At 38.9% G+C, this 16666-nt stretch overlaps 1 protein-coding gene across 1 annotated transcript; it reads left to right on the forward strand.

Moving 5' to 3' along the window:
- Nucleotides 1–569: 569 nt before the first annotated feature.
- On the forward strand, nucleotides 570–12181 carry LOC122638692 (NAC domain-containing protein 73-like). The gene is made up of 4 exons (XM_043831545.1): nucleotides 570–643; nucleotides 7535–7898; nucleotides 7998–8187; nucleotides 11450–12181. The coding sequence occupies exons 1-4, from the start codon at nucleotides 570–572 to the stop codon at nucleotides 11965–11967; spliced, it is 1146 nt and encodes a 381-aa protein (XP_043687480.1). The 3' UTR covers nucleotides 11968–12181.
- The last annotated feature ends 4485 nt before the right edge of the window (nucleotides 12182–16666 follow it).

Here is a 16666-nt window from a genome sequence, read left to right on the forward strand (position 1 = left end):
TTAGTAGAATTAAGAAATCATCAATCAAGCATTCTAAGAAGTCTGTTGTTGCAGGGTGTGAGGGACATGAGATGAATGCTTCTCTCCAGTGTAGGTTTGACATGAACTGTGTAACTGCCTTTGTATACAACTCCTAATCTATATCTTTGACTGTCTCAAGCATTTATATGGCCTTAGCAATGTCGTATTGTAATTCAACAGCTTGGGTTGATGTGCAAGGCATACTAGCATCCCTCTCCAGCCTTGCAAACCATATATCGATTTGGGAGAACCCATATATTTCTGGTAAGTGATTGCAAACCATATATCAATTTAGATACAATTCAAGAGAGAGATTTGAGAAAATACTTGAATTGTTGGAGATTTAGGGCAAATAATGATGGCCACTTTCAACAAAGATGGAGATTGATTTAGGGCAAATAGATGTGGTTACCTTCAAATGATTTTCAGGTTGTGCAGAGTAGTGATGAAGAGATTAGAGGAGTTCAGTGAATCTAAGATGAATGTTACGCATAGTAGCGTTGAGGAGTTCAGCGATTCTGAGATGAGGGTTGCGCACAGTTGCGATGATGGGATCAGAGAGTCCTAAGGTCAGTGAGGAAGAGGATGAGATAAAGGTTGAAACCCTTCCGATTCGAGAGTTGTAAGTAGTTGCGTTCTTTAAAATGTCGTAATTTCCGTCTTCCGACAATTTTTGTTTCTGTATTTTTAATACAACTTTTTCAGGTTTTTCTAAAGGGCATCAAATATGTTTTTTTTAATCCGATTCATTTAAAAAAAAAAAAACAAAAAAAACAAACCAGATGACACATACAAGATCTGTTCCATTTATATTCCAAAAACTATAGATACACTGGGATTGACCTTTTTTTGAACATTGCCATACCAAGCCTAATATGCTGGAAAAATAAGCAAAAGTAAAAAATAAAAAGAGGATTGAGTTCCTTGTCAGGCTATGCAGCGTACACTAATGTCTCCATGTGTTTTATCTCTTTTCTCCCACAATAGGGATAGACACGTTTATAGGAGAGAAGGGATATATAAATACATGGAAGCACTAGCATATGCTATGCAACTTGACATCATTCTTTTTCCAAATAAAAATGATTGCCGTAGTATCATTAGTCCTTTCACACTCTCTTTCCTCTTTAATATTGTTTCATCCCTGGTATGGGGATTCCCTTATATAGGGTTTTAGGAATCTACTGATCCATATCCTTATCAGTCAACAGTGATATCAATAAATGGTCGATACTAAGGGTAAAATAGTCAATATGATTTGATATATGTTTAAACCCTATTTCGGTCAATAAACTGAAATCTATTTTAGTCAAGATCGACCTGTCAGTAAGTGACCGACGAACGGTCAGTGACCGACATCACCGGCCAGCAAGGTAGTTATAATCAACTTTGATTGACGAATGGTCAGTAATCGATGAACGGTTAGCAGGGTAGTTATAACCAACCCTTAAGGAAATGGGTAGTTGGGTAATTACCTGATAACCACTAGAACTGCCAAGAATGCCTATTAAATAGCAATTCAACAACAAAGGAAGAGATCCATTTAACCACCAAAACTTCCAAGAATATATGTCTATTACATTATCTTTTATCTTTCACTTTTTAGATATAAATTTTGTCTTTTGGCTCGTGTTTCAAAAGACATTCTTTAGAATAATTTATTGAATGAGCGGTAGCAACGCTACCTTCTAAAACGTTAAACTCACCCCTAAAACTCACCTTCTCAATCTAAACCATTGAAACTTTTACCTTTTAATCCTAGTCGTTGAATAAATAAAGCCATCAACTTGCTCACCGTGATAGTAGGTGTCACCTTTTTCCTCCTCTTCTTCTTCATCACAGGGAAGTGCTTCAAGTGCTTTGGGGAATTTCTCCATTGGATTCGATTTCGTCGACGAGGGGGCTTTTGATCAATAACTAACCGATCGAATAGAGACATGTCCTTGATTTACAAGGTCTGATTACTCTCTTCTAGCCTTGTTTCTCCTTAGTTTCTATTTTGTAAAACCTACAACAAGGATTCAATGGTGAAGTTCGAGCAATCTGTCTCCCTTACTATTGCTACAGTTTGATCACTTGAAGATAGGGGTGTAAATGAATAGCCGAAATCTGTTTTCGTATCCGTGTCCATATCTGTTTTGCACTATCCGAATCCATCCAAAAGCTAAACAGATGCAGATACGGATAGGCTATAGCTATTCGAAAAGCTATATTTACATGTAAACGAATAAAATATCTGATCTGTATCTGTGTCCGTATCCGTTTAGTACTATCCGAATCCATCCGATAGCTAATCGAATCCGGATGCGGATATAGCACTATCTGAGCCGAATCCAATCAATTTACAGCCCTACTTGAAGGGTGTTCCATCGAGAATCGCTCCAATTCTCTCCAATCCCTCACATAGGAGTAGAAATGACCACCTTACCCACTGCCCCAACACACTGCCCAAGGTGGGGTAGGGTGGTCATTTCTGCTCCTATGTGAGGGATTGGAGGGAATTGGAGCGGGCAGCGAATTGGAGGTGATAAAAATTCGTTCCATCGATTCCCCCATAGAAGCTGGTACTGAAGATCTAGTACAACCTTGTGGTACTACTGTTTGGTATTCTATTGCAAAAACTTCAAGCTCTAGCGATGAGATTTTAAATCGATGAGGACCAATTAGATCCAATCGATTAACACCCCTAGCAAAATCGAAGAATTAGGAAAACTCTTACTTCTGGAAACTCCAACCTAATGTCTCCATAATTGCTTTGCGTATTGGAAGGTCAACAGAATGACTCTCTGGTGGCTTCGTCGGCCTCTGGTGAGGTAGTTACCAGAACAACTTCGAATTAAAACATGGGCAATGGAAAGTCTCTTTGGTTGCTTTGCATAGTGGAAGGACAGCGAAATGTCTCAAACTTGTCTAAAGAAAAAAATAGTAACCTAATCTGAAAGCAACAGAACTTAGGCTTGGATCCCCATCTCCCCCAAGGGATCCAAAGGTTTCCTTGCTGTGTTCCAGAAAACAAGATGATTTGGGGGATTTCTCCGTCGAACGGCTACATGATCTCCAAAAAAAGACGAGCCTTCGCCGACTCCAGGCGCGTCTAGAGGCAGCCACTGTGACCAACAATTGCACTCTTTTGTTCCTAAAATTTTGGGTTCAATTCAAGGGATTATGGCAGCATTTTTTGCAGGCATCGAACACCAGACTTTTGATTGCCAGATTCTAAGATGCTTTCGCCGGAGATGGGCGAATGTTCAGGTGGTAGCCGAAGAAGAAGAAGACGACGGTAGGAGAGTCGGTTGCGGGTTGAATGCTTTTGTATTTTCAATGGTTTGGATTTAAAATTATTAAATCAACGGTTTAGATTAGGAGGTGCGTTTAAGGGTCACGCTGCTACCTTTTACCCTAATTTAATTTTTTTATTTATTAGAGTTACTTTTCAGCACATGTCTTTTGGCTCGTGTTTCAAAAGACACAGGAGTAGGTCTTTAGAATAGCTATCCTTGTACTTCAAATACACATTCCAGAGTTGGCATCAAGTTATTAGCATTAGCAGGCCATTGGCATCATGTTATCAACATCAGCAAACCAGAAATGAAATGTTGTTACTCTTTTAAAGTCAATTAGTTGATTATATTATTTCTATCCTTCTTCTTGGCAGTGCGATTTTTATTATTAAAAGTCTTTAAAGCAATTGAGGCACTGGAAAATTCTCACTCTCTCTTTATTAGAAGTCAGACACTATCCAAGGTCATCCCTTGAGTCCTTGCGACTCTTAACACACCCATACATCTTCAACTCACGTTGATGCCAACAGTATCATTGCATCAATATATGTGATGGCAAAAATATCTGAAACAGTTGATTTAGGCTGATATGCATCATTGTTAATATTCATATGGATTTCAAAACTGACCAATACCCAATCCAATACCATGTAAAACTATGCCCTTATACCAACTCTGCAACATCCTCTCTCAAGCTCCTATTAATTAACTTGGCTTTGAAGATTTTATTCCACATCCGTTTACCCCAACACCCCCCCCCCTCCCCTCCCCTCCCTCCAACCCCGGCCACCCCCCCCCCCCCCAAAAAAAAAATAAAAAAATAAAAAAAAAAGAAGAAGAGAGAATGGGGAGGGGTTGAATAGGCATGTTTGTCAAGGTTTGGTCAAAGAGGTACTCATCTCAAATTTAAACCGACAACTGCAATTCGCCAACCGTATTTCATTCCCTTAAAAAGTTCAAGTTGGTTGTGTGTCAAGTTCATAGAAAAAGTACTTTTGAGCAAAACAAAACAATGGGTCAACATTCCATGATTTGGATCCTCTGTAGCGCGATATGGTTTGTAGTGTATCATCCGATCGCCCGCAGTGCTTGGATACGTAGCTTAACACATAGACAGGGTGTTGGGCTGTGTGCCTAAGCACTGTGGGTCGTTGGATGTGCGCTACACTCCCTTTCATGTTACAGAGGAGTCCAACGCTTATTATTCACCCTTGATCAATTTCTTTTGTTTTTTTAATTTCATCTATTTACATAAATACCTATTTGGATCATGGTTTGAGGAATTGGTATTGGCCCATAGGACTAATCCCATATCGGTGGATAATACGAAAAAGGGTAAAAAAGTAAAAAGAAAAACTAATTTTTCAGAAGAAACAGGGGTAATTCTGTTAGATCCGAATCGATATTGGCCAAGATTAATATACCGATACCAATTACTACAACCCTGATCTGGATACCTTTCATACCATGTGATTTGATCAAATGAAATGAGTGACTGATATAATCAAGACCCTTCATTGTACTCTGAAGTGGAACCCTATCGGGATCTGGCTCTCCTCGAGTAGCAGCGGGAGCTGGAGGGTCCAACCTGGTCCAACCTAGTAAAAACACCCAAAACAAAGGGGGGGGGGGATGGATATGGTCATTTCATAGGGGGCCAATTGGGTCCTACCTGTGAACTGGCCAAAACCACCCTTGTTTTGCTGGGCTAGACCCTCTAGCTCCCGTCACGGCTGGAGGAGAGCCAAATTGACTTTATCGTGCCCATCCCATCAATGATTTTCACCCATAATTTGTTCCAGGAAAGGATCATCTGGTTAAACTGGTGGTTCAACCGAATGACAAGTCCGAACTCTAGTCTATAGTAGTACAAGTTAGGCCAAGTATGGATATAATATTTCCAGGTTTGACCAGAATAATTATCACCTCCAATTCGCGGGCACCTCCAATTCCTCTAGTAGGGGGAGTGGACCCCACCTTGGATAGTGTTTTTGGGCAGGGAGTAGGTGGTCATTTTTGCCCCCATCTGAGGAACCGGAGGAATTGAAGGGGGCAGCGAATTGGAGGGGACAACGATTCGATTTGACCTGCCACCATAAAACTTGTCATTTTTCCTATACGCTATCGAGGATTAAACACTGAACCATGATCCCTCATCTTTGAATCGGTCATGGTCTTTATAATTATGGGCTTGAAGCACTGAACCCTGAAACCTGAAATCAGGCGTTTGTTTGACATAAGCAAAGAGACCACTCTAAATCAGGGTTTTAGTAATCGTATTGGTTTTAGTATCGGTATCGGTATCGATCTTGGCTTATACAGATCCGGATCGACTTGTACGGTCTGAATCGGATGGTTCTACCCTTAAACTAAAAAAAAAATCAATTTTATTTACATTTTTACCCTTATCTAGTACCCTTGGATCCGTATCGTATCCATTAGGAATCGGTATCGGTATACCGACACTCATATGAATTGGCCGATACAGTCAATCCGATACCAATTCCTTGAACTATGCCCTAAATAGGTCCACATGTCCATTGTATAAAGCTTGATCCTAGACCTAAAGGTGTCAAATTAGAACCGAAACATCGAAACCAACCGCCTAAAATCAAAATCGAAATCGAAACAAATCTATTTGATTCAATTTCAAAATGAAGAATCTTTTTCAATTTATTCAGTTCTATAATTGAAACTGTTGAACCAAATCGAATTACCCATTTTCAAATTGAATAAGGAACTGAAAAAATCAAAATTTTTATTATAATGTTTTACTTAATATGTATAAATACAATTTTCTTTTTAATGGTTGAAAAAAGTTTGTGGATTATGGCCCTAACAAATAAAGGGGGTTTAGTTGTTGAAGACGTAAAAAGTTGGGCCAAACACCTAAAATATGGTCCAAGTACCTGAAACATAGCTCAAACTAAATACAAATTGGGTCAAAACCAAATAAGGAATCAAATAAAAAGCGAATTGAGACAGAATCGATTCTAATTCGGAAAATAAACTCTTATTTGGCTTCATTTCGATTTCAAATTTCACATCCCGGTTGCACCAGACACACCGCCCTATGCCTTGACACAGGGGCATGCAAAATGTCTACCACACCCCTAGTCATTTCCAGGGTTTCAAGGGATGTTGCGATCATTTCGTGTGCCCCTATATGTTAGGGTGCAAGGGTGGCATGCGCTGTGTGACCTTTCTGTTTTCCTATTGTGTTTTACCCAACTGATTGACACCCTTACCCGGACCTAACCTTCTTTACCAAATCCGGAACTACCCTAACCCACACACTCTCCCAAACAACCACCTTAAAAATGGATAGAGACCCTAACCCACACGAAAAAGTAAACCCATTCTCCTTCAATATCTTCAGTTGCTTGGCTTCCTTGAGAAGCCAAAGCCAAAGCCAATCTCATCTCATATATTTGTCTGCACGACCCTAATTTAATATAATAATAATATGTATAATCCATAGCCCCTAAATTAATGTCGGTCGTCGATTCCCATACCAAATCTTTTTCAATTAATCCGACGGTGGATTCCTATCCGCAAAGCTTTGACTGTTGACTCCCATTAATACGAAATTGAATGCGTCTAGATCTAATCTTCTTGTTTTATTCTTATACACGAATGTAGGGATAGGTAGAGAAGGTGGGAAGGTTTCTTGTAGAAGAGGAGAAGTCTACGTGAAGAAATAAAAATAGGAATTATTTGGTACAGTTCTTGTACAAAAGATTTCTATTTACTTTTTATTTTTTATTTTTTAGATTTGTATAAGTATGTATAGCTTTAAAGACACTCTAGGGTGACATCGGACCTGAAAATCTCTCAGCTGAAACGTCTCTAAATCTGACGAATCAGGTTGCCCCATCTCCACTCAACACTTTTTTTTTTTTTCTCAATGATTTTAAACCTTTGGATTTTTTTTATTTTTAATTTTATCTTTAATGCCGGTTTGTTTTTTTTACAGACCGGATCAGAACCAGTTAAAAAGGAACCAAAATTCTCCAAAAATGTATCAGCATCACCAAGACTTCAGTTCCAAGCAACCCTTTTTTTTTATATTTCTAGAAAACTCAGACTCTTTCTTCTTCGTCTCTCTTTCAATCTCAGAAGGTTTGATTTGGAAAAAAGAAATCATCGACAGGGGAAAAAAGTTGCAGAAAGAATTCAATTCCTTCCCTAACCTCTAATAAGAACTGGGTTCTGAGGAAACTTTCTTTAAGAGAGAGAGACAAGCTTGCTTTTCACCTTCTGTTTCTTTTTTGTTCTTCTCGACCTTTCTTTCTTTCTTTCTCTTTTGTCTTTCATTCACATGAGATATTGCTTATTTTGGAGAAGTGGAAGAGAGGGGAGAAGGGAGGTTTAGTGTGGGATGGGAATAAGAGGAAGAGGAAGAGGAAGGATATGGCATGGTGCAACAATGACTGTGGTGACGATGACAGAGTTGTTGTTGTTGAGCGGCGGAGCTCTTCGCCGTCGACCACCACCACCACCGCCGCCGCCGCTCTCATCTCTCATGAGAAACACGTTCAAACCCACTTCATCATCTGCCCTTCGTGTGGACATCGGATTTCATCTCATGAACAGGTCTCTCTTCCTTCCATTATTATTATTAGGATTCTCTTATTAACAAAATAATTATTGGTTTTGGTTTTATTTAATAATTTAATTTTTATTGGAATTTAGGCGGGAATTCATGAGTTGCCGGGTTTACCGGCCGGAGTGAAGTTTGATCCGACGGATCAGGAGCTGTTAGAACATTTGGAGGGGAAGGTGAGATCTGATATTGAAAAACGTCACCCACGTATTGATGAATTCATCCCTACCCTTGATGGGGAGAATGGAATCTGTTACACTCATCCAGAGAAGTTACCAGGTGAAATTCTTTTATGAACACGATTACATCTAATTATATTAATTAGTATATTAACCTTTATTATCTCTTAAATCTTTGATTTGTGTGGAATATAATTGAAGTGGTTAAACCATAACCACCTAATTCTTTATAATACCGGTGGATCACAAATCGAATTCACTTAACTATGTAGCTAAATGTCTCTTCATTTCACAAAATATTTGGTGACCTACGAACTATGCAAATCAAATCAAATCAAACTTTGAATTTTGTAACTGTGTTATAAGCATTTTTTTTCTTTCTTTAAGATGATAAAATACTATTATGATTCATAAATGGAAAATGTATATTATCCTTATGTCCTCAATATCATTTCCTAGAAGGTTTCTTATACTGATTAACAATAGTGTTTTAACAAAATGTATATTAACCTGGTATCCTCACAAACACATAAAAAGAAGGGCAAGAGTTGGGAGGGGGGGGGAGTTGAGGAGCATGTGCAGGGGCCAATGGGAACATGCGCGGTGGCATTAACAAAGCGGTAATTTCATGGGGGCGGATCGGTCATTTTGCACCCACATGTGTGGGTGCAGGAGGTACACTCCCCCACAGAGAATATTTCTCCAAAGAAGAGTATACAACTTTTCTTGTACTCTTGCATGTTGGGGGTTTGATGTCTTGTATTCTGTCACTTGTATAAGTGGCTGATTCCAAGGGCCTTTAAAAAGGTTGTAAGGTTGTAGGGCCGAAAGCCCCAATGGAGGCCCAGAGGAATTGACCCACCTTGCACGTTAATTTACATTATTTACAGGGCTTCAACAGACTAGCGGGTAGAGAAAATTTATAGGGCTATCTGGGTATTTAAGTAAAATCCTTATGTAGGATTTTTCTATAAATTTATAGGGATGGTTTTTTCTCTGTAATCAATCTAAGAGATAGAACAGATGAAACCCTATTCTCCAATGTTAGCGAAGCAGATCTCACCTCACTGTGGATGACGTAGGCAATCTTGTTGTACCACATAAATCCTTGTGTTTGATTGTATGATTGATTATTTATGATTTCTATTCTTTTTTGCATCGTTTCAGGTGCACATTTTTTCTACATTTCATTTATATAACATATTATAGGTTTATTCTATCTAGTACAATGATTTCTTAGGCTATCTGAAATTTATGGAATGTAAAATGGATATTTTACATTCTCATTCTGTGTGATCCATGGGAAAACACTAATAGAATGAAATCTGCTTATAAAACAACATTTAGTATTTTGAAAGTGTACCATCTATTTTTTAATTTATTTTTTCTGTTATTCTTATTTTTTGTGTGTCACGAATGTCGAATTTGTGACAAGTTATTACCTCATGTAAATTATGGGCTAGATTTGACTAATTAATCTGTTGCTACGAATTCAATAGTTTCTCTCTGTCTCTCAAAAAAAAAAAAAAAAAAAAAAAAGAGGAGGCTCCTAGGTCTTGCAAAAGGACATTATGTTTTTCTTCTTCTTTTTTTCTTTTTGTGAATAAATAATGGGCAAGAGATCGCTCTTTGGTCCCGTAGTCCCTGCACCAGTGTGGGGACTAATGAAAATGTGCACAAGGACATCATTATGGATGGGATTTTTTATATCATAGGTGCGGGGTGGGGGGCGATAATTTTGCATGCTCTTGTGTTTTTGGACCATGGACCACGCGATGAGGCAGCGTTCTTTTTCCCATAAATATATTAAATAAAAATTAGAATGCTAAACACCCAATAGTATCACAAACTGAGCTCCCTTAGAAGTCAGAAAGAACCCAAGCCAAATCTTTATTAAAGATCCTAACATGTTAGGTTAAAGCCAACATTCTCAGATCCCCTTAAAAAATTGGCAAGAAAGAAAAGATGATTGACAGCTTCATGAGCATTTCAACACAAACAAAAATTAGGAATAGAAGTAGATCTCTATTAAAGGAAGCTTTGGTACAGATTCCCATTATGTTTCGGCCTCATTTTCCATTTTGTAGTTTTTTTCCCGTTAGCCCTTGCACACAAGAACTGTTTGTTTGCATCATAGATAACCAAATCAAAAGGTCCCTCTCCTCTTGTTTAGACTCCTGCCAGTAATTACAGGGAAAAAGAAAATTGGTCGTGAAGTACCTTTGTCAAAACACAAGAGCATGCAAAATTATCACCTAACCCCTATGAAATAAAAAATCTCATTTATGCCGATGCCGCTATGCACACTCCCATTAGCCATGTGCTGGAGCAGGGGCCACATAACTAGGCAGCAAGATCTTGCCCCTTTAAGATTGTAGAATGAACATCTTAATTGATGCTAAACGACAACCGCTAGCTTGATTGGTCGGTGGCATTCCAGTTGAGTGCATCGCCCCGCCCCAGGAGGTCAAGGGATTGACTTCTCCTGGTTGCATATTTGGGCAAAAATGGCTCCCCTCTTAATATTTTGTAGATTTTCCCTCTTCCACGATAGTGGTAGATTCTCCTGTAGTTGGTCTCATTATTGGGCAGATAGGTAGGATAGGGAACCCCCCCCCCAAAAAAAAAAAAATGTATACAGTTTACTTTTCTTGGCTAGATTTTTCATATCTCCTTTTAAGGGAGAATCCTGCTGTACCTCAAAAAAGCTTTTTTTTTTTTTTTTTAATAATAAATTTATTGAGGATTAAAAAGGAGGCAAACATGCCTAAAGGTAGACTAAAGGCAAAGAAAGCTAAAGCTAAAACAGAGGACCCAGTCCTAAAACGTAATGGTGAGGGCAACAAGCCACTCGCTCACTCGGGAGAAATAATAAAATAAGGCTACGGGGAATCTGTGAGGCGCACCGAGGGTGTCCTTATCCTATTCGATTGTCGAGGGATCTCAGCATATAGACCAGGCTGATCAAGAGCCACACGGGCCAACAAAGCCTCCTCCTTTGGTGAAAAGGGAGATGAAATTTTTTGCAACCCCACTTCTAACTCATTTTCAACCTGATGTATTTCTACCGCCGCATCCACCGCCTTAATACCAAGATTTGCATTCTTTTGACGTCGAATTCTGCCAATAACTGGAGTTGCCATATGGGAACCACACGACTACCTCAAAAAAGCTAACTAATAACCATCTTGCCCACACATACCCCCCCTCCAACCCCAGAAATATAATAATATGATAGGTTTTCATTCCATCTTAGTTTTGATCTTGCTCACTTTGTATGTTGTTAACTGTAATTGCTGAATTGTCACATATAAAATGGTAAGATATGATTCATTAATTTATGTCTCATTGTGGTCATTCAGGGGTAAGCAAGGATGGTCTAATTCGCCATTTCTTCCATCGACCTTCAAAAGCATACACAACAGGGACTCGGAAGAGGAGGAAGGTGCACACAGATGCTGATGGTGGAGAAACTAGATGGCACAAAACAGGCAAGACTAGACCAGTTTTTGAAGGGGGAAGAGTGTTGGGGTACAAGAAAATACTAGTACTCTATACTAACTATGGGAAGCAAAGAAAGCCTGAGAAAACAAGCTGGGTAATGCACCAATACCACCTTGGGAATAGTGAGGAAGAGAAAGATGGAGAATTAGTGGTGTCTAAGGTATTCTATCAAACACAACCTAGGCAATGTGCTTCAGTTGTTAAAGACTCACTTCCCATTGACAGCTCTAATAATTTAAGGGACCCATCAACCTTAGTTGATTTCTATAATCCTTCACTAATCTCTTATGATCAAGCAACCCATGCTAGAACAAGCCCTTCTCAGCTGATACCAAATTTCATGGTCCATGCTGATGGGTCTTCATTTCTTCATTGAAGGATCTTTCTCTTTCTCTCTCTCAATTCTAACCATCAACTAAAAAAGGGAAACAAATGAAGTCATGGGCTTGTTCTTTGTTGTGTAGTAATGAAAATAAATTATTTTTATTGATATTTTCTAGAGGAGCTAAAAAAGAGGGAAGGAATAAACCAAGCTGGATTCTTTAGGAGTTTGTAAGGGTTAAAAGGGGAAAAGCAAATTGAAGATTCTGTTGTAACAATTTTTTTTTTCTTTTTTGTTGGGGGTTTTAGTTGTAGTAGGTCTTCTATAAGGACTAGTGAATTTAATTACTTCAGATGATACATGGGTCTGTGGCCCTTCTTTGTATGGAAAATAAATGATTATTGTATAACTGTACAAAAATGAATGTTACTATCAGTATATATGTACTTTCTTCTTTGGAAATTCTATTTATGGAATAAATTTAGTTCTCTCTCTTGCATGCACAAATGTTTGGAGCCCTTTGAGCTGCTGAGGCAGGGTACCCTAGTTTCTTTGTGTCTATTTTTCTATTATCTCAAATGATTCCGGTGCCTTCCAATGCATGATACTGTTTTGGTGCATCTTCCGTTGATTTTACCTTTTTCAGGATCTACTGCCTTTGTTTTCCTCTTTTCTTTCCTTCCGTTTTAGGGGTTTGATGTATCCTTGAGTTTCTTTGAATATATTCTTTTCATTCATAATAAACAACAACAACAATAATAATAATAACCTTGAAGGGTAGTGTTAAGTTCACACCGATCAATTCATAAAGGTTGGGAAAAATTATTTTCACATTCATGTCATACTTACCATACGTCTTTTTACATACATTTTCTCTCTATTTTTAAATACAGGTTCTCGTATATACAAACCGTGTGACATCTTCTCCCGTGCTCCCATGATTTGGTATGAGATATTTCATTCCTATGCTAACAGTGTTAATGTATCTATATACTACCCAAAGGTTATATAAGAAATCTTCTGAAGCAAGTAAAAATGATATAGGGAAGAGTTTTCTGTGGGGGGAGTCCGGCCCTTCCCCGCGCATCGTGCCAATGGGAGAACAAGTAGAAGTATCAACATGTCAGTCATTTCCGTCTTTGATGGGGTCGAGGTAATGATTTTGCCCCATCTCTGTGTCTGGATGCAAGAACCACATTCCCCCCATAAAAACCACGCAAAAGACCAGGCTCCCTCATAGAAACCATTTTCCTAAAAAATATACGTTTTCTTCTGATGTTCAAGAAGATTCTAATTTTTTCCACAAAGTAGAATTAGTAATTTTCTTTAAAAGAATGCTTGGTTCATAATTATCCAACAAGCTTCCCCAAATCCAGTTTCTCTAATGCCTGTACCTGTGCAAGCGTCTGTGTTGGAGATACGCCGACCTTAGAGTAATATAGTCACTGTCACTGAGGAAATTGTACTGTTCAGCACGCAACAGTTCCGGTGGGAACAAGGAACCTTTTCTATTATAATGGCAAAATTACCAAGAGACGACACTCCTCTATACCAATAATCAATAAGTGTCTCTATTTTTTTTTTCTTTTGGTAGAAAATTAGGATCCGACTCCTCTATTTCCGTCTACTCGGTATTGTCGTGCGTTTCAACGCACAAGCACGGTGGAAAGTACTGCCTTACCCTCTTTTGGGCAAGGCGCTCAGGCATGGATAAGGTGGTACATTCCGTCTTGCTTGTGTGTGAGGCGTACACGATAGTAAGGGCAAGCAGAAGTAGAGGAGTCAAATTGAGAAAATTAAGTGTCTCTATTTAGACACCCAGTTCTCATCAAGAGGATGGTTAACAGAACATTTTAAACCCAATGAACTACTTTAAGAAGCAACATTATGTAATGACACTTCTACCCTAACTGTCTATAAAGGAGATGGTTTTTTGATGAACCTATGATTTGAGAGTATTTTTTTTAGGGTAAATTACATGTCACCCCCTGATTTTTGAAAATACTCAAATCACCCCCTGTATTAGACCCCAATATGACAAATTAGTCTCTACCATTAGTTTTATGCTGTTAAGTGATGATGTCATCCAGTTAAATAAATTTAAATTCCTAAACTACCCTTGATATCCAAACATAGATTTTGAAGGATAGTATTGTAAATTTAATTCTAATGTTTTAGTATAAGGGTAAAATAGTCCATTCACACCAATAACTAACAACAGACTAACGCTATTATTGTAGAGGGGGATGAATGAGTATTTTCAAAAACCAGGAGGTGATTTAAGTTTTGTTTGAAAATCAGGGGTAACATGTAATTTACCCTTTTTTTTTTATTAAAAGTTGATTCAAATATTCAATGTGATAGCTTTCACGATCCAAATGAATGGCATCAGAGATTATGGAGGGGAAAATTAATATATAAGGACAGAAATATATATGTGAATACTGAAATTTGCTTTTTTTTTGGGATCAAAAGAAAAGAAATTTCTATTAAGAGAATATATATAAGTGGGACTCTATAAAAAGGAGTCCAAGTACAACAGAACACAAAAAAGAACATGAAAACAATACATACATAAGATCTAAGTCAAACAGAGCAGGGCCAGGCGGTTTACTGCTGGATTGAGCTCATTTCCAGGGAGCCCAGCACACCCAGGGAGCATCCAGCCGTTGAGCTATACTGCACACATCCCTAGGTGTGCGTCGAGATGTGTGCGACACAGCCCAATCCTTGGATGTTCCCTCGACGTGCTCTGGGCGCTGAGCTCCCTGGAAAGGAGCCGGATCTTTTACTGCTAGGGCGCGGGGGGAAAAGATAGACCAGCCGTTGAATAAAATGAGGTGACAATATTATAAGGTTAAAAAAACAATTTGACATTAAAATACAATATGAGAATTTCGAAAGCCAAAATAGACATTATAATTAAGAAACTTTCGGTGTAACCTCCTTGTGTCTTCTCTCCCTCTTGCTATCGATCATGCTTCTGAATTTTTATCCTCTTAAGTGCAGTGCACTGCTCAATGCACATTTAAAGTGCATCTGACCGTGGCCATTGCACTTGAGAGGATAAAAATTAAAGAACATGTTCTTGGGCACCATCAGATGCACTTTACACGTGCAATGGCCGTGTGCAGTGCCCACCACATTACATATTGTTCGGCATGCACCCTCTCAATAATCTTAGACTTTTCATTTTTTTTTTTTGCTGCCTTGACCAAATCCATATAGACAGAAGCTTAACATGTGAGGTGAGAACCTTAGGATCCAATCCCTTTATCAAATTTTAGACGGGTCCAACTTTTTTTTTTTTTAATGAGAAGAAAGATTAATTATTAACATGAACAGTACGAGAAACTAGCTGTTATATGCATGGTAGTTATACGTAGGTTGTTTATTCATGTGGGTATGGTATAGTTATTATCATATGGTAGTAGGGAGTGTAGGGTATTTAGTAATTTCCATGAGTGGTTGTTATCACATGCACGTAGCAGCAATATCTTTGTAGGTAGGAGTATATTGTGAGTGGAGATAGTTATGGGAATGAGGGAAGTTAGTAGGTAGTGGGGTGGGGAAGTTGTGAGAAGTGGAGTAACCGTATGTGGTGGTGTATTAGTCTATTTATTATTTGAAATTGAATGAAGAAGCACCTGATTATCTACCCACAAACATCTCTAATGAGATTGAGGCAAGGCTTCCTCAATAGAGCCTATAGTACCCGTTAAATTCTCATTTTCTCTTCTTCAATCTTAGTTCTCTTCTTCATCAAGATAGGTAACCAGCGTGACGTGCGTACCAGCTTGGTATCAAAGCCGGAATATGGATGGGCGGGTGGAGAAGCTGGAAGAGGAGGTAAGCACTCTTCATGAAGGGCAACAAAAATTCTTAATCGTTGGAAGAACTTTTCGAAAGGTTCCGCTTTTCAAGCTCCTTCTTTAAACGCTGTAGGAGAGAGCTCAAGAGCTCCTATCCCTCCTTCTAATGACCGACCACCTCAACAAACGATTCCACTCTCAACCAACACACACCAATCATTTATGCCTAAGTTGGTCAAATTGGATTTCCTCGATACAACGGGAATGAAGACACGACCAGTTGGACGTGTAGGGCGAAACGCTTCTTTGAATTTCATCGGACATCGAAGAAGAAAAAGTGTCATTGGCATCCTTTCATTTGGAAGGGGACGCACAACTATGGTACCAAATCTTCAAGCGGATGAAGGGATGATATGTTGGCAAGAATTTTGTGACGGTTTTCACTGCAGATTTGGTCCAACCCCATTCCAGGACTTCTTTGGAGAATTGGCGAAATTACAACAGGTTGGTTCGTTCGCGATTACCAATCTAAGTTTGAGAAGCTGTTGTCCAAGGTCGGACGACTCCCTCCAAGCCGGCAAGTCAGCCTCTTCATGAGTGGGTTGAAGGAACATATTAGAGCAGATGTATTGGCGGTACACCAACTACCCTATCTGCAGCTATTGGATTGGCTCGATTATACGAGGCCCGTGACCGATCACTTGAGAGAAAGAGCATTCCACGACATCGAACCTCTTCCCGTTGTCGACTCACGTCAACCGAGATACAAGAAAGACGGGCTAAGGGACTTTGTTGTAATTGTAATGAACGGTTCGTGCCTGGACATCGATGCAAGAAATTATTCTTGATTGAAGGCTGTTACGAAGAGGACGCCACGTGGAAAGACACCGAAGAACTCGGTCTTGAGGACAAGACCTGAAATTAAGAGGGAGGGAATTGTT

This window comes from Telopea speciosissima, chromosome 9 (genome assembly GCF_018873765.1).
Source record: "Telopea speciosissima isolate NSW1024214 ecotype Mountain lineage chromosome 9, Tspe_v1, whole genome shotgun sequence".
Taxonomy (NCBI): domain Eukaryota; kingdom Viridiplantae; phylum Streptophyta; class Magnoliopsida; order Proteales; family Proteaceae; genus Telopea; species Telopea speciosissima.